The following is a 23,656-nucleotide window of genomic DNA, read 5'->3' as shown; positions in this document are numbered from 1 at the left end:
GTTGGTTCACTTGTTTTCTGTCGCCTTGCGGATGAAAGAACTCATCTTCACACTGTTGCTGTTATTTTCCTTCTTCATTCGAGAAGTGTGATTATTTGTTAGTGTCAGCTGAAAATGATTCCTTTTGCTCTGAAGATTAAAAAAAACAATGAATCTATATCTCTTTTCCTCCCTGCCCTTCTAAGGAACAAATGTTGTGAAGAGTGGGTGGGCCATATGATACATATTTAGCTTAAAGAACTCTACTATTGCTAGTGGTCCTATTTGAATGGACATGAGCTATTTTGTCTTTTAAACTATTTCCTATATTTGTGCCTTCCTTTCGCAGAAGACTGAAAGCCAGTCGGGACTCTTGATTAGTGTAGGCAAGTATCTGCTCCCCTTCAGTATTTGCTTCCAATATTTTGGGGGTATATACTGTGAAGTAGCCTTTTCACAAAGCAGGAGATATAATTAAATGGGTATCTGAAGTGTAGTAGAGTCTTGAGAACAGTAGAGTCTAGAGGAAGCTGCAGATTTCAGGCAGGGATCTTTTCAGTCCTACCTGGCAGGAGCTGAATCAAGGACCTCTCGCATGCAAGCCATGCACTCAGTTGCTGAGCTACAGCTGTTGAGAATTAGCAGAATCTTACTCGATGCAGTGGACTTATTTTTTAACCTGAGATGCCCAGCACAGGAACATTAAGCGATGGGCCTGTTTATTCCATTCTCATCTCTCTTGGATTTGTATTCTCCTGGGTTCAGTTTAAGACACGCGTCATCAGTCAAGCTTCCTGGCTTGCTTCTTCTTTGGAGAATCGAAGAAGGAGGAGGCTTGCTGTGACATGATATATAATTCCCCTGCCTAGAGCAAGGCAAGAGAAGTGGGACGAGAGAACTGACCACAACTTTATGTGCTTTAAACATTTTTGGAGTACTTGCAGTTAAATGGCTGGGGCAGATGGAAGGGCAAGATGTAAAACGTGTGTCCAAAGTTCAGTCGAGTCTTTTGGATTAACAGAACGCATCACTAATCCTCAATGATCAGGTAGAATTTGGATCAAAATGTCTTATGCTCCATTGAAAGGTCGCAGCATTTCACCACGCCAATTCAAGTGGTTATCAGAAAGCTGTTAGGCTGAATGTAAAGGTAATTCCAAAATAGGCTCTCAGTTTGTTTCGGTCACGATCGGTTTCCAAAAAGATTATCTGCCTCTTGATGCAAGCATAATATGTGTTCAAAACTGCATAGCACCTGGTTTTCTTTTGCTGCTTCCATTGTTTATAGTCTCTCCTTAATTCAAGGAGAAATTCTAAATCTTGGAATTCCATGGTTTCTTTCATCTTAACAAATGACCTCCTCAATTCATGCACAATAGTCCAGCAATTCCTATCATACCCAAGCTTGGTCTGTTTTCTTCTTCCTGAAAATCCTGACTTAGGAGCTTTGATTTTAATAATTCAATAATTTGTTCAAAGCACAACAGCATTTCTTCAGCTTCTCCAGATGAGGTTTCTATAGTTGACAACAAAACATTCCGTCATTTCTTTTGAATGAAGACTAATTCAAATTCAGGTGGCCACCAAACCCTCCTTTGTGACACCTCTTCTATATTACTCCAAGGATTGGTTTCTGTATAGGACACTTCTCAGTCCTAATAGAACTAGAAACTCTTCCACTTGTATAGCCAGTGTTAGAGGAATGACCATATAATCCACTACACTTGTTCCTTTGTAAAACCTTTCTCATTTCTTCATCTACAACCATTGAACCACTGAGTATACAGAAGTTAGCATTGCCTGATAAATCTTTCAAGAGTCACTTGTGCTGTTTTGGTTTTAGAGCCCCTTAAATTTCAGTTCTGAAATTACACAGAACCCACTAATGACACAGCCCAAACCTTATCAATGTCAAAAATAAAATACAGTCTAAAATAATTATTTTTACCCAATAACTATGTCTGATAACCTGTCAACTTCTCACAGACACCAAATGGTCTGAACAGCTCTTTTCCCTTGTGATGAATTTATAATATATGTGAGTGTTTAGCACTTGTAATATTGAAGTTTTAAGCTTCACTTGTTTGCTTTTATAGGATGGGATGAAATTTATTTCTATTGGTGCTCTGTATTCTGAGCTTGTGGCAGTGAGCAGTAAAGGGGAGCTGTATCAGTGGAAATGGAGTGAATCTGAACCTTACAGAAATGCACAGGTATGTCTAGCTATGTTCTGTAAAGATGTGGTAATCTCTTGTATACAAAAATGTAGTTGCTTAAAAAAAAATACAGAGCTTCCTGTGCAGCTTTAAAAATTCTTATTACAAACTTTATTGAATTTTTAAATAAACAATTACCAAGCATAGTGTTGTCTTGCAGGACAAATACACATTCAGAAGTTCAGTCTTGTGTGCAGTCATCCACATGGTATCAAAGCAGATGTGGAAAATTTTTTACATTACAGTTGTTGCTTTGATTACACTTCAGTGTGACTAGTGAGCTCTCCGCGCCTAGTGCTGGATCTGGAAAGCCACTGCCAGTTCCTCTTCCTTAGCAGCTTCGCCATTTTAATTGAAGATTTCAGTGGCTGGGAGAAAATCAGTCAGGAAAGGTTTGCCTCCGGCTGTGCTTGAAATTGTGCATCTTTCCTCCTTCCCCTCAGCAGCAGCAGCAACCTGAGAGCTGGAGAGGAGCAGCCATAGCAAAGTGGTGGGGCTCTTTGATGTGTTGCTTGGCTTCCTTGTAACGTTCTGTCATATATGAATAGCGCCCATTTGCTTCTATGGCAAAAGGTATACCATTGCTCTTGGTATGGGGTAATGCCTGTTCCCTTGTTATGACTTGGGAGAGAGACAAAGACTAGGTCTCCCTCCCTGCCAAATGTTTGGTAGCCACAATTGATATTTCAGTGGCGACATTTTAAAATATTGTCTGCTTCATTTTTGTTTCAAAGAATCCTTCTATACATCACCCACGTGCCGTGTCCCTGGGATTAACCAACGAGAAGATCGTCCTCCTTTCTGCAAACAGCATCAGAGCAACTGTTGCCACAGAAAACAATAAGGTACGAAACACTGAGGATAAAATTCAGTGCCTTTAATCTCCTCCTTGCATTGCCATTCTATAGAAAAAGATTACAGCTGGACGTCAGCAAATCATTTGCAGAGATTGGTTTTGCGAATAACTTTGAAGCAAGAACTTTTCATCACAAAAACAAGCCAGGGCGTGCTAGAAAGAAGATAAAAGAATGTTTTGACTCTGTTTGCTGTTAAAATTGAGACGACTTTGGCCTAGTAACAAAATTAAAGAAACTTTCCTTCTTTAGAAAAAGAATCCATAAGAAAAAAATGAAGCTGCTGTGAAAGTAGAGAATGTGTAAAGCAGGGGTGGCTATCCTGTGACACTTCAGAAGTTGTTGAACTAAAGCTCGCATCATCCTTGACAGTTAGCCATACTGTCTGAGACCGACAGGAGTTGTAGACTGTCAAAATCTGGAGGGCAACAGGTTAGCCATCCCTGGTATAAAGCAGGTGTAGGCTCTTGAGTCATTCTTGTCCTTGTGTCTTAGAAAGCTTATTTTCCATAGAAATGTAGCACTTAAGGTTTCAGAACTAGGTTTGTCTTCCTTAATGACAAACTTCCCCTTGGTCTCAAGTGACTAACAAGTAGTTAGTCCATTGTATTAAAAGTTGCTAATCCAAATATTCTAGCATAATATTCTGAGATCAAGTAATTTGGTTTCTAAATAAAGATTTCTAAATAAAGTCCAGGCACTCTGTGCTCTCTGCTGGATGCATATCGTGGCTCCACCTACGAAAGCTTCCTGTTCATTTCAAGGAAGTGAGGAGTGACTGTCTACAAAGGCGTGCACACATGGGTACAGTGGGGGAGTTCTGTGATAATGTGAACTACTTCTGGCTTGATAAAATGGTTGTAGCAGGGCCAAGGCATGCTTAGAACAAAAAGGATTGAAGCAAAACTTCAAAGCACTATACTGGAAGTGGTTGCACCTGAATAATCTCAAGATTATATTCTCATTGTTTTGTATCGTGCCCTGCATGAATACACAGTCATATTTGTGTTAAGATCCACTCCGGGGCTGTGCTCTATTCCTTTTAGGTAGCTACCTGGGTAGATGAAACCTTGAGTTCTGTAGCTTCTAAACTAGAACATACAGCACAGACGTACTCTGAACTTCAAGGAGAGCGGATAGTTTCCCTGCATTGCTGCGCTCTTTATACCTGTGCTCAGCTGGAGAATAACCTGTACTGGTGGTAAGTGTATATTTCAGTTTAGAGTCCAAATAATGGTTTTTTGCTCTTTGAAAAACAATAGAAGAGAAGTTGACATCGGCCTTGTTCACATGTCATGGTAAACAGCAGTTAATGGTTTACTAAGAATGTGCTGATCTTGCCCCCTGTGCTATTGCCTGACTTATGAATGGGAGAAACAAACCATGGACTCAGCTACATTAGTCAAGAAACAGCATTTTGAATGCGTTATAAACATGCAACACCAGATGGTGCCAGAGAGCAAAAAAATTCTAAGCGATTTTCCATAGCGTTTTCTCCCCTTTTGTTATAACGATTTAATTTCTGACTTATTCATAGCATTTCCCCCTGTGATTTCCCCATGATTTGTGGTTTTGCATTATGTTGAAACCAAAGATTATGGTTTGTTTGCTTAAGACTACAACCTGTGGTCAAGGTTTGTTCTTGGCTCCCTAAGCATTATTTGTTTGACTGAAACTAACCATCATCCCTAGTTTTGACATAAAGCTAAGACAGTGATTGTGGCTCATACAGCATACAGGAGCAAAGTGGGTAAGATTGGCATGTTAACCAAATAAACCAATAACTGGTTTACCATGGTGTGAACTGGGTCACTAAGGTACATTGAATTTACCCATCCTTGTTCATATGCATGTTTTTCTTTTTTTAATGGAACTGAATTTTTCCTTCTGGTTAGAATTCTTTAGGAGGTTACATTGCTTTGAAGAAAGGACTGTTCTTGGATCAAAGAGAAACAAAGCATGCTCTTGTCCTTAAAGCATTCAAGTGACTTGACACTGAATTATTTTAATGAATTTTGTATTTAGGATGCTTTCAGAGTTAGAAGAGCTAATGCTTTATTACTGTAACAAACCTTCACAGTTCTACGACAATAGATATTCCACTGCATATGACATAAAATCTGTAAATAAATGTTTATACAAGGCTGATACCGCTATCGGAGTTGTCTAAGACACAACTGTGATTATTATAGTTGAGGTATTTCATCACAGGTGTTTAAGCATCTTCTGTAGGATCAATCCAGTTTTGTATTGGCAGTCAGTGGGTGACTACATAGATATTGTGTCCTTTGGGGGTTTCACTTGTGAAAATATGATTAGAAGCAGGGGTGCAATATAGAAGTTCTAACTGCTTAATTTTACTTCCATTCCTTCATTGGGGCCTTAGGTCTAAACTAACACAAAAGGCAAGTTGCTTATTAATAGTGTTAGTTGATATTTGTAAATAGGATTTTATGTGTAATAAGAGTGTCGGTTTGATAGTGCAGGGAGGATATTACTCTGAAACTGTCTAAACTCTTCTGTGCTTTTGCCAGGCTGTGTAGGTTTGTAATGGCTTAAAACCTTTATAGATTAAGTTTTCCTAATACTTCCAGACAATGATTAAAAAGGTGACTTGAAATTGAACGCGAATGTATTCCGTATCAAGTTGTATCAAAATTTTAATAATGTTACTTTGTTTCATAGTGCATATTGTATACATTGTTTGAAGAGGACTTTGTCTGGAAATGTAGCCTAAAAATCTTTTAATAATTATTAAATTAAATCAGATTAGTAGTGGCTGTAATAAGCAATGCAGGAGAACCAATGTGCCCTTAAATGATTCAACCATTTAAGTGGCATTGGTCAGCAACGTAAATTTCTCTTTGTTGATTATGAACAGTCCCACTGGCTGCACAGATCATAGCAGGAACTTTCTAGAAAGCTCTGAAAGATTAAGAGTACTTTCCCCCTCCTGCCCCATGAATTGCCACATTCCACACGTTGGAAAAGAGGTGAAACCATTGCCCTTCCTCAGTTTCTTTCTGGCCACAAAATTTGAACCCTGAATACAATTACTTGGTTGTTGTTGGGGTTTTTTTGCTTTATCCTTTTTATGAGAACTATTTCCCACCTTTCTCCCCAGTCAGTAAGGCTCTGCTTAATTAGGGTTGTGAATGTGGTAGCAAGATCTCGGTCAGATTTTCACAACTCCTGCTTTGCTTTCTTAGGCAGCAGTCACAATCATTGAAACTTGTAGTTGGCTCTGAATGCTTTATGCGTGATGTTGCTGTATTGTTTTATTGTATTGTATTCTTGGCATGTTGAGTTTTATATGCTGCCCTTGTTTGAGTTAGGATGAAGGGCACTTTAAAAATACTTCAATTAAGAAATCAATTCAAAAGCAAGTCTTTGGTCATGCTGTACACAATGGTTTGTTGGTAGAACTAAGTGGGAAAAGGCTCCCTCTGTCTCCTTGGCTGATGTGTGGGAAGCTGCTGTGTACGAGTGAGGGTTGGTAGCATCCCTGAGCTTTCAGTTTTTTCAGACTTTCTTGGAGGGACCTGTTTGGTTTACACAGAAACATTTCCCATACATATGACTGCATGGGATACTCACTGAAGGAACCTGTAAGCAGGAATAATGTTTTCAGGAGCTCAGCTTCTCAGATCTTATTTTATTTTATTAGCTCTAGAAATGAACATTTGAAAATGCACTCCCCCCCCCCTTTTAATCAATACCACATCACCTTGAAAATCACATTTATGGATAATAAAGATAGCACAGCTCTTTTTTTTTTAAACCTTATATTAGTATTTTTCCTCCTAGGGGTGTAGTTCCTTTTAGCCAAAGGAAGAAGATGCTGGAAAAGGCTAGAGCCAAAAATAAAAAGCCTAAGTCTAGTGCTGGTATCTCCTCAATGCCAAATATCACTGTTGGTACTCAGGTACGTAGAGGCTTACTGTGTGACGTTTTAAAGCTTTGAGAAGGAACAAATCCACCATTAAGACCCTTTTTATGATGCAGTGACATGTGCAAATAGTCTGCAGATAGACTCTAACGTAAGTGCCCCCATAACCTGAAGTGACAGAGCTTAAACCACCTGTTCGTACGCAGCTCTGTGATGTGAACTAGCTGCAACCATATTAGGCTCTTGCCTTTCTTCTCTGCGTTGTCACTGTTGCTCCTAAAAAGTTTCCGATATGCTGGTGTGCCTGTAGTTGCCCTTTTGCCTTAACCTTTTCCTTCCCTTCAAACCAGGTGCCCTTATTAGGAAACTATGTGGTAGGAAACAAGGGTAGCCAATGTGGTTCCCTCCGGATACTGTTGGATTAAAATTCCTACCAGTCCTAGCCAGCATAGCCAATTGCTACGGATGATAGGAGTTGTAGTCCAGAAATATCTGGAAGGTGCACCCTATTGGCTACACCCATTCTAAGACTTTTGCGGCTAAGATAGAGATAATATTCCATATGTCACTTTTTAAAACCTGATAAAACTATATTAAGTACTTAACCTCTTCTAAGTATTGTTTTGCTTACGTAGTTTTGATTCTTCATTTGACATGAATGGGACTTTAGGGTGATGGGTGGGTAACAAACAAACAAATAAAAATAGTTGTTTACCTCCCTTGTTGATTGATTGCAGGTGTGTTTGAGAAATAATCCTCTCTATCATGCTGGAGCTGTTGCTTTTTCAATTAGCGCTGGGATTCCTAAAGTTGGCGTCTTAATGGAATCTGTTTGGAATATGAATGACAGCTGTAGGTTTCAACTCCGGTCACCAGAGAGTTTAAAGAATATGGAGAAAGCTAGTAAAACAACTGAAGCAAAGTAAGTGTTCTAAACTTTTGACAGGGACACGGTAGACGGTGGCTGAAAAATATCTTGAACTGGCATTAAATTGTGGGTCTCTGTACTCCAGCTCCTCACTGTTTCCATAAATGAAACAGACATGAGTGCAGTAAAGTAAAGGGACCCCTGACCATTAGGTCCAGTCGTGGCCAACTCTGGGGTTGCGGCGCTCATCTCGCTTTATTGGCGGAGGGAGCCGGTGTACAGCTTCTGGGTCATGTGGCCAGCATGACTAAGCGGCTTCTGGCGAACCAGAGCAGCGCACGGAAACACCGTTTATCTTCCTGCTGGAGCGGTACCTGTTTATCTACTTGCACTTTGATGTGCTTTCGAACTGCTAGGTTGGCAGGAGCAGGGACCGAGCAACAGGAGCTCACACCGTCGCAGGGATTTGAACCGCCGACCTTCTGATCAGCAAGCCCTAGGCTCTGTGGTTTAACCCACATAGGGGGCTGTAAATATTGCTCTGAGGACTGTTTAACAAATACTTGAAAGAAGCAAGTCACACAAAGAATGTGCTTTGCATTGCCTTTTCATACCGGCAAACCACATACTTAAGAGTATTTTGATTTTCCCCCAATACAAATTAATGGTTTGAAAATGGCCATAAACAGTTCTTCTGTATATTGTTGCAGTATATGTTTGCTGTTATATTGCATCAGCAAAAGCTTCTGTTGCCTTAACAAACAATTCAGAAATTAGTATCTCTGTCCAAAGTGTTGACTAGTTTTCACATTGTATTCATGGAAAATAAATGTAACAACTGCCTTGTTGTTGTTTTTTTAAAAATCCTAGGCCTGAAAGCAAACAGGAACCAGTGAAAACTGAAATGGGTCCACCACCGTCTCCAGCTTCTACCTGTAGTGATGCTTCTTCAATAGCAAGCAGTGCATCAATGCCATATAGTAAGTCATATGGGGAGTTTTTGGGGTTTTTTGCCTTGTTGAAAACCACTGTGGTGCGACGTCTGCCAATTATATTAATGTATCTATATTTAATTCCTGAACCCCCACAATGAATAATGTAAGAAACAGTGTTCCATAGAGGAATACTTACAGGATAAAATTAGCAAAATACAATTTTAGTAGATGCCACAAACTTCACAGAAGGCACTTCCTGTGAAAAGTGACATAAGTAGCCATGTGCTACTTTTTTAGACATAGAATATGCGTGTCGCAGACATGCTACAAAGGAGACTTTTAATCTGTTACTTTTTTCTTAAGAGCGGCGGCGATCAACACCTGCCCCAAAAGAAGAGGAGAAAGTGAATGAAGAACAGTGGTCTCTTAGGGAAGTTGTCTTTGTGGAAGATGTTAAGAATGTTCCTGTTGGGAAGGTTTGTATAAAAAAAGCTTTCTTAGTTTCCTTTAATTTGCTGTGTACCAATCCTTTAAAAATGGATAGAAGAAAGCTGTTTTACAGCAAACCTAGCCATAGCGGTTTGAAATTGTATTGTTGGTGAAAATGTGGTTTTGTGTGGTGGCACTGCTTGCTTTTCTGGATGTTTTAGGTACAGTTTAAGATTCCCCACCCCCACTTCACTTCAGAGAGTTTTTAATTCTGCTTCAACACTATGCAATATGTTCTCTTTTATAGGTACTGAAAGTGGATGGTGCGTACGTTGCTGTAAAATTTCCGGGGACATCTACTACTGCAAATTGTACAAACAGCTCTGGTTCGGATCCTGATCCATCTTCTCTTCTCCAAGATTGTCGGTTGCTCAGGATAGATGAGCTCCAGGTATGTTTGCAATGCCAGGACTTTGGCCCTTGAAGCTGTTCAATTATCTCTGCTGCGGCCACAGTTTCTAGAGTTTATGTTCAGTTCCATCACTCCATCTCAAAGAGGTGTCAGATTTTGAGACTATAAGAACCAGAGATATTAAAAGTAAAGTCTTCAGAAGTTGCATATTTTTTAGTTTAGAAAGACAGACATCTAAGGGGAGACATAAGTTAGATTTTAGAAATTACACACAGAGTAATTTTTCTTTTATAAGAATCTGGAGTCTGTGACATTAGGCAGTAGGTTTGGAACAGGCAAAAGAAAGAACTTCACACAACACATAAATTACTTTAAATACATGGCTGGGATGTAGTTCTGGTCATTTGCTTAGATGGCATTAAAAAGTGTAGACCAATTCATGGGTTGATCATTGTCTATTAGCTATGACAGCTAAGTGGAGCCCTCACATTAATAGATGACATACTTATGCTTATCACATGCTGGGGACAAAAAAGAGGGAATGGCCTTCACCGTCATGCACGGCTAATGAGCTTGTTAGGCATCTGGTTAGCTGCTGTTGCAGAAGAATCCTAGTCTTTTCAAGCAAATTGTACATTCTTAAAGAGAGGGGAATTAACCCAGTTCTTTAGATTGCATTGGAAATACAGAAATCTGCTTTTGTTACAGGTGGTAAAAACTGGTGGGACACCAAAAGTTCCAGATTGTTTTCAGAGGACCCCAAAAAAGTTATGTATTCCAGAAAAAACAGAAATCCTAGCTGTGAATGTAGATTCCAAAGGTAAGGATGAAGGGTTTTTTCCTTCTCATTTTATCTATTGCTTGCTTTAGAAAAAAGAAAGGTACTTATCCTGTTAGAGAATTGTTAAACTGAGTCATCTTAATTTCATTAATCGATATTTGCTAGTTTAATGGTTTTAAATATTTTTTGGAGCAAATAGTTTGTTGGTCAGTGTTCTTTTTTGCACTCTTTCAGGAGTACATGCCGTCCTGAAGACCGGGAACTGGGTTAGATATTGCATATTTGATCTTGCAACTGGAAAAGCAGAACAAGAAAACAATTTCCCCACTAGCAGTATTGCTTTCCTTGGGCAGAATGAGAGGAGTGTTGCTATTTTCACTGCTGGACAGGTTTGTTTCTTCTCAGCTTCATGTGTTTTAAATGTTTCCTACCACCCTAAAAGTACCTCTTTAATGGGTTACTTAATGTTGATAAATGATTCCATTAAACAAGAAATATTGAAAAATAAATCATCATGGCAGACTTAACTTGACTGTCAGTGTTCCTGATCCCTATCTGGTGAAGGAAGTGGTAAAGAAAAAGAAAAAGGTGGTTAGATCAATGGTATAGTGAGGGATAAGGCTTTGTAAGCTACTGACACAAGTTAATGGATCTTGGGAAGAATCCCTCCTCTTCTCACTTGCCTTGCAACCTAACTGCAGAATTTGAAGAGACATGACTCGCCAGTGTTTTATCCCCACACAAAGAAGAGAGGGACACAACCATGCATGCTTCTGATACTGGATATTGTAGTAATGTATATGTATTCCCCTATTCAAACTGCACTTAGAAAGCATTTGAACTCGGTCTTCTAGTCCATTCTGGATATTTGCAGGAGTGTTCGGTGAGGACGACAGGTACTACACCTGTTGTCTGACACAACCTGGAGGGACGCGGGTGGCGCTGTGGTCTAAACCACTAAGCCTCTTTGACTTGCCAGTCGGAAGGTCGGCCGTTCGAATCCCCGCAACAGGGTGAGCTCCCATTGCTCTGTCCCAGCTTCTGCCAACCTAGCAGTCCGAAAGTATACCCATGCAAGTAGATAAATAGGTACGCTGTGGTGGGAAGGTAAACGGCGTTTCCGTGCGCTCTGGTTTCCATCATGGTGTTCCATTGCGCCAGAAGCGGTTTAGTCATGCTGGCCACATGACCCAGAAAGCTGTCTGTGGACAAATGCCGGCTCCCTTGGCCTGAAGCGAGATGAGTGATGCACCCTACAGTTGCCTTTGACTGGACTTAACTGTCCAGGGGTCCTATACCTTTACCTTACCTTACCTGGAGGGAGAGGTATCAGGTGATAGGGACGTCAGCACTGTGTGGGCATATCAGCAGGAACACCAGACTGGCTTCATCAGTGCAGCTATGTTGATATGTCAGGTGATAGGGCTACAAATCAATAACGAATGAATGAGAAAAATAATGACAATTTGAATTGTATAAAAATCTACTTTTGTGCAGGAATCTCCAATCATTCTTCGAGATGGAAATGGCACTATATATCCAATGGCAAAAGATTGTATGGGAGGAATAAGAGACCCTGATTGGCTTGATCTTCCACCTATTAGCAGCCTGGGAATGGGAGTTCATTCCTTAACAAACCTTCCTGCCAATTCAACCATCAAAAAGAAAGCTGCTATCATTATAATGGCTGTTGAGGTAATTCATATATATATCTGTTATACTCTCTCGTAGAGACATTATCCTGCACCACCTGGATTACTCAGCGTTTTCAACTGAACTTTTCCTTTTTACAAATATATCTAAACAGTAATTTTAGATATGAGAGCTCTTTGACAGAAGTAGCTTACTGCTAGTTACAAAATGCAGCTGCCTAAATTGATACTTCTAGTATAAAGTCTACTTTTTGTTCAAACGTTTGCTATTACTGTTTATAGGTGTTCTGGACCTAAACTCTCCTTAATACAGGGAGAAAATGTGATTTTTTAAAAACATAGCTTAATCCACATTTCCACTTTTAAGTGGGTCAGGAAGGGCAAGCCTAAAAGAGCCCATAGATTCATAGAATCACATGCAAATAGTTGTGTACGTTCATCTTCTCTCTGTTTTACTGTGATAGCAGTTTTGGGACATCATTTTCGGATGTTGTGATTTATTTTAAAAAATTCATCCACCCCAGAAATTAACTTTAAATAACAGTTTTTAATAAGATGGGATATCTAGGTATTCAAAATGCTTTTAAAAACAATGCTAAAATAGGTTATAGTCCTTTTTATTTAAATTCCACTAGTAAATGAAAACTTTTCTTTTAAAACAAGCTTTGATTCTGTTGCTTTAATATTGATTTCTAGTGCTAGTGTGTTTACTTTTTAGTTGCTTTTTTAATGTTGTTAATTTGTGTTTTCATAACTGGATTATCGTTGCTTTTATGTTTGCTTTTTATTTGTAAGCCACTTTAGACAACTTCTTTATGAAAAGGATAAATGGGATATAAAGATTTTTAAAATGTAAATAAATGCATAAGTAAAATTTGTTTGCTACATGTTCAGTTTTAAAAGCATTGTAGCTGGGATATAGGATTCCCAACCTGCCTGTTCTCAAATCAGTTTGTTGATCCTGCATTTGACAGCTAAAATCTTAGTTTATCATTTAAATATATAGTACTTTAAAAATGTTAGACGATCAGTTTTAGGTATTTATCTCATTTGTATCCTGTACTTTGTTTAGGTCAGGATAAAGTACTGATGCTAAAAGAGGCTGTAGAATGTAGCATAGGGCAAGGGAATGTTGCTTGCTCTTGTTTTATTAACATCTCTCTCAATTTTTCTGAGCACAGAAGCAAACTTTAATGCAGCATATTCTCCGATGTGACTATGAGGCCTGCAGACAGTATTTGATGAACCTCGAGCAAGCTGTTGTCTTGGATCAGAATCCACAAATGCTGCAGACTTTCCTCAGTCACAGATGTGATGGAAATCGAAATATTCTGCATGCTTGTGTATCTGTGTGCTTTCCAACCAGTAATAAAGAAACAAAAGAGGAAGAGGGTGAGTTCAGTGATCTCATGCTGATGAGATTCTTCTGAGAGCTTTTGCAAGAAGGCTAGAAAGATGAGTCAGAATTGTTCAAAACCTGTTCTGAAATAGTTACACAAACACAGACACAGGTACACACACACACACACACACACACACACACACACACACACAGCAACTTCATTAGTAACGAGACTTGTCATAAACCAGCAAGGCAATCCGGTTGGAAAATGCAGGAAGAGAGTATGGTAGAAAGAGAAACAAATGTCCCAATTGGCAACAAGTTTGAGTTCAGCATCACATTTTCCACTTGGTAAATTAAGTCACTTGGAAATAAGGGTGGGATCTGATATGCTGCGCTCAATGTTCCATGCGTGTATCAGGCTATTTCAAGGCTCCCTTCCTACTGCAGTCTTCCAGTCCTGAAAAACTCTGCTTGGAGGTTATGGGCCATCTGGTGCAGTATTCAAAGCAGCACGGAGAAGCTAGTGCCAACTCCATTGCCTGCATGTGTGGAAGTGCTTGGAATCCAGCCATAATTCTTGCCTCTAATGTACACTGGGGGAAATTAGCAGATGACGCTTGCAGAAAGACAGGAATTTCAAGACGAAACAGGCCATTGTGAACTTGAAGCATAAGGTTATGGCTGTTGAAACAAAGCAAAAAAGAAAGAGAGAGAGAGAGAGAGAGAAAGAAAGAAAGAAAGAAAGAAAGAAAGAAAGAAAGAAAGAAAGGTGGAAAGGAGAAATTTATGTCAAAAAATGGCCCGTATGATGCATTAAAACTGTTTCACAGCATGAACTGGAGATCTACAAAACTGAGAATCCTATTAAACTAGAAATATGGAAACATCTATGTATACTGTATATGTCTGCAGTGGGGCAAAATACATGAAGTTTTTGAGGAACTAAAAGCAGAAGAAAGTGTACTTTCTAAATAATTTAAAATACATTTCTACACCATTTACACCCTTCTTCTAACTTGCTCAAGGCCATGTACAATTTTAAAAATAATAGCATATAAATCTACCAAGCATGCTGCAAAGGAAATAGGGGTGAGGAAGTAGAGGGGAAAGCAAGCAAATTCAGTTACCAATTCTCTAAAGTACATACATGTTTCTGAACTTCTGAATGTGATGTCCAGAAAATGAATGATTTATGGGGCTGCTTGGAGACTGGCTTCCTTATTTAGCAAAAAGAACCTAAGCTTTCCTGCTTACCACTGAGTGCTAGAATTGCCCAGTTGTGTATTCGTGTGTTATGTGTTTTCCAGTTTAAATTGTCCTGTCTTTCTCTTCTCTGCTGGAGGCTTTTTGCTGTTCAGTAATCAAACCCATTGTCATCATTATACATTTGCATATAAATATTGAGAAATTCCATGTTGATTTCATATACAAAATTTATATAAAAGTGACAGAGAAGCTTTCGGTTCTTTAGTGTTTAATATCTCTGTAAAAAAACAGATGCCAAGTTTCTTCTTTATGCTTCAGAAGCAGAGCGCTCCGAAAGGAACACATTTGCTGAAAGGTTATCTGCCGTCGAGGCGATTGCAAATGCTATTTCAGTGGTGTCAAGTAATGGACCGGGAAATCGTGCAGGATCCTCTAGCAGCAGAAGGTAAGCTAGTGGAAACTTCTCTTTTTGCTATTGCAGTATTAATTACCGGCAAGACATTATGAATTAACGCAGGCCAGGATCCAAAGAGCTGCTTGGGAGGTCCCGTGGCTCAGTGATAGAGCACATCGTCCGCATGTAGAATGTCCCAGATTGACTCCCTGGCATCTCCAGTTAAAAGATCAGGTAGCAGGTGATAGAAAGAGAGCTTCTTCCTGAGACCCGGGAAAGGCACTGCCAGTCAAAAATACTGGGTTAGATGGGCAGACAGCCTGATCATTATAAGGCAGCTTCTCATGTTCCTAAGTGTGTGCGGGTTAGATTTCTGGCTCTTGTTCTTTGAACAAGAAAACCACCATACCGTATCTCAAACTACTTTTCAAATCTTTTGATGAGCAACAACAATAAATATCCTTTTCCAGTAAGCATGGGAGCTCGCTTCTTCTTTCCCTGACTTACTGTGGTGCTGCTTTCCTGCTTTCTGCTTGTTTCTGATAGCACCCTCCATCCAACCCAGGGTTTGGCTGGCAGCAACCCTCCAGAGAGGCATAACTTGTATCAGGTGGACAGGACTATGTGCCCTTTTCTCTGGTTTGAGCCACAGTTCTTTCATATTTGGCTGGGATTGACAACAGTCTTTCCTTAACTCCTTATTAGAGGAGAATTGGAGTTTGTTTCTGGCTCTAGTCTTTCTAAAAGCAAGGCAACACAATGAGCAAATACAATGATGATATCAATATATACTCTTTATATAATATGAAATATATGACATCACATAAACTTAAGAATTTCTGAAAGTCACAAAATAGGCACTCTTAATGGATTCTCTTGAAAACATAAAACCAAATGAACCTAAGTCTTATAAGTCTCTGAAAGTCTTTGAAGACTATGCAAGTCTCTGAAAGAAGCAATTTATCAGACTCTTATCTGGTGAAAACAGGCTGAAAAGCTTTGTTTATGGCATCCAATGTTGCTGAAGTAGTTCGCAAATAGACGTAGTGAACAGTGATTCCAGATATACCCACTGTTTTGTGGAATTCTTCTTCAGCACAGCAGAAGGATACAGAAATGCTTCATAAACCCATCTATATCGTGAATGGAAAAGTATAACAAGAGCCCACTCACTTGCAAACCACATGCAATGTGTTTTTGGTTGCTAGTTATTCCCTTTTCTCCCCCCATCGGGGGTGGGGCGCTCACTTATAAATTAAATGCGAAAGCAACTACAGGCTAACCGCAGTTACGAGGAGAATGCAAAGTTGAATTGGTACATTGACAGTACTGTGTCTGTTTCTTGTTCACATTTAATAATTGGTGTGGCATTTATATTGCTTTCTTTTCCACATATTAGTTATAAATGCAGACAAAAGTTTGTTTGGCATTCTAGAACACTAGGTTGCCTTCAGTGTGCTCCCTGCGCAAGAATAGGCAAGCATTAGTTTTAGGATTTTCTGTTTGGTCTTAGTTTGCGACTGAGAGAGATGATGAGAAGATCTCTGAGAGCAGCAGGTTTGGGCAGACATGAAGCAGGGGCTTCATCTAGTGATCATCAGGATCCAGTTTCTCCTCCCATCGCTCCTCCAAGCTGGGTGCCTGATCCTCCTGCTATGGACCCTGGTAAGATTTTCACATGCACTTGTGCATAAGTGTAAAAGTAGATATAAATTGCCTTTCGTGTGAACTTGTGAAAGAGCATAGGAATAAGAAATGCATTGCATCAATGTTATTGCAACTTCAGTGGTGCAAAGCGTTTAGCTAGTTAGCCACTTCTGTGCTTTAAGGTGAAAACTGGGTGTTAAAATTTTCTGATTACAGCTTGTAGGCAGATGTTGCTTATTCAATAATGTGACTTGCTATCTGCTATAATGTTAGCTGCATTTACCAGTAGTTTCGTTGAATAGCCTTTGGAAGGAAATAAAATTTAAAGATATAGTGTGGGTAGTTTCTGTGGAGTGCGCATATTGCCAGGGGTGTGTTTTATGTATTGATGTGCATCCTACTGTTCTGTTTACTAAAAGATGGTGACATTGATTTTATCCTGGCCCCTGCTGTGGGATCTCTTACCACAGCAACAACTGGCACTGGCCAAGGACCCAGCACCTCCACAATACCAGGTGAGAACATGCTCTTTTGTATACTTGCATATGACTTAACACAAAGAAATGGCAAATGCTCGTTTCATACATGTATTTTAGTGCAGCTTAAATGTTCCCTCCTATAACTTGAAGGTGCATCTTCCCATTGTCCTGTATAATGAATAAGGGTGCTTAACATATCAGTCTGTTTGTCCTGTTAAAACTATTTGGCACTGCTTCACACATTAAAATATGTTGGCCAATATTTGTTTCAGGACATGAAGTTTCCAGTCCTTTATATACACTCAAATTCATAATTTAGCATCAGGTTTCTGACATTGTGAAAGTGTTGGCTAATCATAAAAGCTTGATACAGGAATCCCTCTTCTTGTCTAGAATGTTTTAAGTGAGTGAGCTACTTTTGTAGGCAGCTATTTTTCACCAATACTTTTCCAATTTCCAGGTCCTTCTACAGAACCCTCTGTAGTGGAATCAAAGGATCGGAAGGCAAATGCTCACTTCATATTGAAATTGTTATGCGACAGTGTGGTTTTACAGCCTTATCTTCGGGAACTGCTATCAGCCAAGTAAGGGGTCTTTATGTGCATGTTTTGTAGTGTTTTCATCTACTTGGGAAGCCAAGCTTTATGAAGAATGGTTGAGGGAATTGGGTATGTTTTACAAAGCTGCATTGAGCCTTGATATAAACAGCTCCATTTTGTATTTGTTAATAAATTGATTTTTCCATTTTTGTTTATGCATCAGATCTATTATCTTCATTTTAACTTTATAAGTTGGGGTAGTACTAAATTAGGCTCTTTCTGCTAAACCTAGAAGACTGCCTTTTTAACTTAACTGAAAACGATACTGACATATTACTGTTTTTTAGGGATGCCAGAGGTATGACACCGTTTATGTCTGCTGTAAGCGGCAGAGCATATCCTGCAGCAATTACCATTTTAGAAACTGCACAAAAAGTTGCCAAAGGTATGTGAATACTGTATGTGATTCTTGCTTTATGTATGCCAATAACTGAGGGCTTTCCCCTTCCTAAATCTCTGGATTAGACATTGGAATAAAATGTAAAATATTGAATTAATAGAACATGCCAGTCTTCCTGCTGTCCATGAATAACTTCCTGTTATCTTCTTGGCTTTAAAAAGTGTCTGATTCAATAGATACAGTTTCCTGTAATAATTTCCCTGCAGGAGGCTATGCTTTGATATCCATTGGTTTTCGTTTCTGTGAAAATAGGTCAGGGCAATTACTGATAGAAGGTTGTGAATAGTGGCAGGTTTCAATGAAACAAAGATAAAAACCTGTTCTCTATAGCAGAGGAATTTTGTTTAGTATAACTAATACAATTTGAAGTCATTTTGGAGGGAACCATGAGTGGATTCAGTTAGCTGATGTGCAGTGTGGTTTAGCAGTAATGTTAAAGTGTTGTGGTGTTTTCTTTTCTTCATAGAGGGCCTTTGAGAATTATTACCTTAAGTTGCTAGCTCTCAAAGAGTATGTATAACTTCATTTTAAGCACTATCTTTCTCCTTTTTTTAAAAGCGGAGGCAACTTCAGGTGAAAAAGAAGAGGATGTGTTTATGGGAATGGTTTGTCCAAGTGGCACAAACCCAGATGACTCTCCTTTATATGTCCTATGTTGCAATGATACATGCAGCTTTACATGGACTGGTGCAGAGCACATAAATCAGGTAAAATAAGGGAACTTAATTGGTTTTTTGCTGGGTGTAAAGACAAGCTCATATTCCTGAGCTTTGAAGGATAGATTTTTAAATTCTTGCCTTTCTCTTACTGCTGGGTTTTCTGGGGAAAGGGCTGGGTGGGGCGATGCTTCTTACTTCTCTCTTTGGTTTAACAAGAAACCATTAACAAGAAGCTTAACATTATTTTAATGTAATCTAACTTGAAAACTCTTGAAGAATAAATAAGGCTGCAATTTTGTGCATACTTACCTGCGAGTAAGTTCCATTGAACTTGACGATTCTTTACTTATAAGTAGACATATATAGAATTGTTAGCTACCACTTAAAAGCAGCATCGTAAAATTATACATAGTACTCCATTTCCCCCCCTAAAATGCTCAATTTTCTCTTTGTAGGATATATTTGAATGTAGAACATGCGGTTTACTGGAGTCTCTGTGCTGTTGCACAGAGTGCGCAAGGGTGTGCCACAAAGGTCATGATTGCAAGTACGTGTGTTTATTCCTAACATCGAGACTTCTGTAGGTCGCTGTGTATTTTCAGGGATGATTCAATTTCATTTTGCTTGAAAATGCAGTAGAATTTTATTTCTTTTAGTGCTCTGCTGTACTTAAAATTTTTGTTAGTAAATGGATTGATAGATGACTGAAGGAAGATGGAATTGCAACTTGGGCCTGGGTCCACAGTGTAGGGATGGGGAGGGGAGATGAAACCAGCTAGGTAGCCTCCTCTCCAGCAGTGTCAGAGAGAGGTGAGCTAAATCAGGCATTTGCTTAGGACTGATCATAGGGGGAGAAGCTGCCACCCCATTTTCAGGGCCACCGTTTCCTCAGACTAATGTAGCCTTCCATAAACAAGAACTGGAAAATGGTATTTAGATGAAAAACACTTCAGTTGAATTAGCAGGGTTTTTAAAAAAATGATTATGGACATAGTGAAACTTGTAGTGTATATTGATATGGAAACTGCTGTTTTTAAATTTAGAAATTGTATTTACACATTTTGTCTCTACTTTCAGGCTCAAACGCACATCCCCAACAGCCTACTGTGACTGCTGGGAGAAATGCAAGTGCAAAACATTAATTGCAGGACAGAAGTCTGCTCGTCTTGATTTGCTTTTCCGGCTGCTTACCACCACGAACCTTGTCACCATGCCAAATAGTAGGCAAGTGTCCCTTGTATAGTGGGATTGATCTGCCCCACAAAAAGCCCCTGTGTAGTCCCTATGTCAACTCTTGGTTTGTTTGTATGTTTACAGGGGGGAACATCTTTTGCTCTTCCTGGTGCAGACAGTTGCAAGACAAACAGTAGAACATTGCCAGTACAGGCCACCAAGAATTAGGGAAGACCGTAATCGTAAGACAGCAAATCCTGAAGGTGGGACTCCTTTCTCGTTTACAAGATTTTTCTCTTATTGTAGCAACTGCTGCAGTAACTGCTTACATGCTTTTCTTTAATTCCTTGGCTTTAGATTCGGATATGCCAGATCATGATTTAGAACCTCCACGATTTGCACAGCTTGCCTTGGAACGGGTTTTGCAAGATTGGAATGCACTGAAGTCTATGATCATGTTTGGCTCACAGGAGAACAAAGACCCGTGTGTATTAACGAGCTAGTTATGATTACACTTTCGAGCACTGACTTTGTATCATAGACTTGGCAACTTACATTATATTTCCTCTTTCCCTGCTTTCTTTTGCTTTTTTCCAAGTCTTAGTGCAAGCAGTAGGATTGGTCATCTGTTGCCTGAAGAACAAGTGTATCTTAATCAGCAAAGTGGAACTATTCGGCTGGACTGTTTTACACACTGCCTTATTGTAAAGTGTACAGCAGACATACTGGTAAGGCATATTTAAATAACACAGTGCCAAAGAAATTTGTCCATTCGTTGCTTATGCACTTAGAAGGTATGAACATTAATGTGATTAGCAGATCTAAGTTGTGGCAAGTTTGTCATAACTCTTATGTATTCAGTTCCTTTGCACAAGAATTTGCATGGTTGCGTAGCCATAGTAGACATTTGCTCCAGTAAACTTTTCTTTACAGCTTTTAGATACTTTGCTGGGGACACTTGTAAAGGAACTGCAGAACAAATATACTCCAGGTCGCAGAGAAGAAGCAATTTCTGTTACAATGAGGTTTCTGCGTTCTGTGGCAAGAGTTTTTGTTATCCTCAGTGTGGAAATGGCTTCCTCAAAAAAGAAAAAGTAAGCTTTTTTAATATAAAAAAACTTAAATTACTGCTTGGGGCAGTGAGAGAGAATGCTTAAGATTTTTTTTATATATAAAATGCCCCTCAACAGTTCAGTAGCATCAAAAGTAACCATATGCTCTCAGACTTCTCCCAAATGCCCGTGTGAATGAAGCTGTTTTCTAAAAACTGTGAGAGGGACAACTTGATCCCCATAGGGAGGGAGTTCTGCAAGTGCGAGGCTACCCAAAAAGACTATCCCATGTCACCCCCCGCATAGCGAGCTATGCTCAATGGTGTGTCTACAAAATGAGCTGCCTCCAGCAGATTGCAAGGCCTGGCTTGGCAGATAAGGAGAGAACTAGCAGGTAGTGAGGTCCCAAGTTGTTGGCGCTTTAGTATATAAAGACCTTGAGTTGGACCCAGCACCAAAAAATAGGTAGCCAGTGTAGTTCATGCAGGATCGGTGTTGTGTGGTCCCATCTTGCTGTACCGCTCTTGCCGTGTGGCCATGTTCTGCACCACCTGCAACTTCCAGATCATCTTCAAGGGTAGATGTCATTGTATTTTGTAGGTGGTGTACATGTCAACTGGAAACAGTCCTCTGGAGAGTGAATTCAAAGCATGTTTCAGTTAGTACAATGAAACAAATACGCACATCTGTGTCTACAGATAGCATTATTACACAGAAACCTTGGGGCTTTCTCATGCTGTGTATCCTGAAACATAGGAACAAATGGGGATGCATGTCTCCATACAGCATACCACATAGTATCACTGTCCTCTACCATCTGTAAGCCAAAGCCTGCCGTGGTTGTATAACTTGGGTACCACACTATGCCTCTGATTCATATTGCTATAAAGACTGCAGAGTAAATAAAATGCTTTGATTTATGAAAAGCTACACGAATGGGTTAGTCATCATTTTATAGTTAAGCTTGTTGTGTTTTGAGTCTTTCCCCATAAATGTAGTTCTCCAACTGTATAATATACTTCTAACTTTATTTCAGTTTTAAGGTAAAGTTCAACATACTGTTTTGTATCCACTGGGCTGCTAGTGGAACAGTAGGCCAACCACTAGATTAGAGGTGGGGACCAGAATTTTTGCCAAAGAGACAGAAAGAAGGGCTGTATTTTAGCAGTGTTAAGAGGGAAGCAATGCAGCTTGACTATTGACTGAACAGGATGAACAGAAATAGTTGTGCGAATACAAAACCATTAAACAACCTGTTCTGGTTTTTGTGTATTCTGAACCTTTTTGAATGTGGCTGTTGATGTCAGTGTTTTCCCTTCCCACGTCTTGTTTCCAGTAACTTCATTCCGCAGCCAATTGGGAAATGCAAGCGTGTATTCCAAGCTTTGCTACCTTACGCTGTGGAGGAATTGTGCAATGTAGCAGAATCCCTCATTATCCCAGTCAGAATGGGTATTGCACGTCCTACGGCACCTTTTACTTTGGCAAGCACTAGTATAGATGCTATGCAAGGCAGCGAAGAACTGTTCTCAGTAGAACCACTACCTCCCCGGCCGTCATCTGATCAATCCAGCAGGTAATGCTCCTTAATGTTTATCATCATAAATGCATTCTTCTAAATCATATATGTTTTGGCCATCCATCCCCAGACATTCACTGTGGTAGAGAGGCGCAAAGCAAGAGCAGCTGGCAAACAAACCAAGCTTTGGAGAAACAAGCTGAGGCTCCCTTGTTCATCTGTGAGATGGCTTGTGATTTTGTTAAACAAGCCATAGGTAGAACAAGGTGTACAGCTAACATGGGAAGTGGACTGGGCTGATAGCTCAAAAGAATTTAAATGAAGAAGCTTTCAAAAATGAGAAAGGAAATCTATTATATTAAACTGACTATTTTAAACTAATGTTAATATACTTATGGAGGTTCTTCTGTCTGCTGTATTTAAGTTGATACTGTTGTGTGAAGAGAAGAAAATCATATGCGATGATGCTTTGTAAGTATATATAATCGTATTTTTAAAAAAGGCTTATTTCTTTCTTGTAGTTCCAGTCAGTCTCAGTCGTCCTATATTATTAGAAATCCACAGCAAAGGCGGATCAGTCAGTCTCAACCAGTTCGTGGCAGAGATGAAGAACAAGATGACATTGTGTCAGCAGATGTTGAAGAGGTTGTTGTCTTAATTGTTTTCAATGGGCAACTTTCTATTTATTTTAAAGTAGATATCAGTGCAAGTGTTAAATGAATCTAGTACTAGAATGCAAAATAATAAGTTGGCTTGTAAAGTTTCAGCTGTACTGCAATTTGGGATGTAAATGAGTGTACAACCTTGGTGTTACACACTACCAAAAATGAATCCATGTTAGCCTCTAGCAGCAGAAAGTCCTGTGGTACCTTAGGGCATGGCTTTGTCTATTGTCTGAGCTGGGAGTAGCCAATTTGATGCCTTCTTTTCCCAACTTTTATGAGTATGAGCACCACTTTTTAGCCTCAAAGTTCTATTTAATTTAGAAAATACATAATAACAAAAAGCTATTATGAACTCAGCAACACTTTTCAATGTGTTCACTTTATATTCATCGCAACAAAAAATGTATATGTTTGAAAAATAGTAGAGCATCACTTACTTTTGACATTCTACAGCAGATATGTCCCATCACCAGTCTTAGAATAAGATTCAACTATCAGTATGC

General features: G+C 39.4%; 1 protein-coding gene across 19 annotated transcripts in view; it reads left to right on the top strand.

The window, feature by feature from the left end:
• Positions 1-23,656, top strand: part of UBR5 (ubiquitin protein ligase E3 component n-recognin 5) — a 67,070-nt gene that overhangs the window by 25,118 nt on the left and 18,296 nt on the right. For 8 of the 19 annotated variants that reach the window (XM_083623546.1, XM_083623560.1, XM_083623547.1 and 5 more), the window contains 26 exons: positions 2,076-2,192; positions 2,930-3,040; positions 4,096-4,250; positions 6,857-6,974; positions 7,676-7,860; positions 8,677-8,786; positions 9,105-9,217; positions 9,478-9,621; positions 10,291-10,402; positions 10,598-10,752; positions 11,861-12,058; positions 13,197-13,407; positions 14,885-15,011; positions 16,474-16,625; positions 17,027-17,122; positions 17,547-17,670; positions 17,973-18,070; positions 18,644-18,792; positions 19,200-19,291; positions 19,822-19,968; positions 20,062-20,180; positions 20,275-20,401; positions 20,516-20,645; positions 20,851-21,011; positions 22,306-22,545; positions 23,010-23,133. In XM_083623546.1, coding sequence (XP_083479672.1) covers positions 2,076-2,192; positions 2,930-3,040; positions 4,096-4,250; positions 6,857-6,974; positions 7,676-7,860; positions 8,677-8,786; positions 9,105-9,217; positions 9,478-9,621; positions 10,291-10,402; positions 10,598-10,752; positions 11,861-12,058; positions 13,197-13,407; positions 14,885-15,011; positions 16,474-16,625; positions 17,027-17,122; positions 17,547-17,670; positions 17,973-18,070; positions 18,644-18,792; positions 19,200-19,291; positions 19,822-19,968; positions 20,062-20,180; positions 20,275-20,401; positions 20,516-20,645; positions 20,851-21,011; positions 22,306-22,545; positions 23,010-23,133 — 3,615 coding nt within the window. The remainder of the gene's footprint in view (positions 1-2,075; positions 2,193-2,929; positions 3,041-4,095; positions 4,251-6,856; positions 6,975-7,675; positions 7,861-8,676; positions 8,787-9,104; positions 9,218-9,477; positions 9,622-10,290; positions 10,403-10,597; positions 10,753-11,860; positions 12,059-13,196; positions 13,408-14,884; positions 15,012-16,473; positions 16,626-17,026; positions 17,123-17,546; positions 17,671-17,972; positions 18,071-18,643; positions 18,793-19,199; positions 19,292-19,821; positions 19,969-20,061; positions 20,181-20,274; positions 20,402-20,515; positions 20,646-20,850; positions 21,012-22,305; positions 22,546-23,009; positions 23,134-23,656) is intronic. The other 11 variants (XM_083623559.1, XM_083623555.1, XM_083623544.1 and 8 more) reach the window with 3 other exon arrangements.

The sequence above is a fragment of the Podarcis filfolensis genome (genome assembly GCF_964270895.1).
Source record: "Podarcis filfolensis genome assembly, chromosome: 7".
In the NCBI taxonomy this organism is placed as follows: domain Eukaryota; kingdom Metazoa; phylum Chordata; class Lepidosauria; order Squamata; family Lacertidae; genus Podarcis; species Podarcis filfolensis.
The sequence above is the reverse complement of the archived record's forward strand: the minus strand, read 5'-3'. Positions and strand labels throughout refer to the sequence as shown.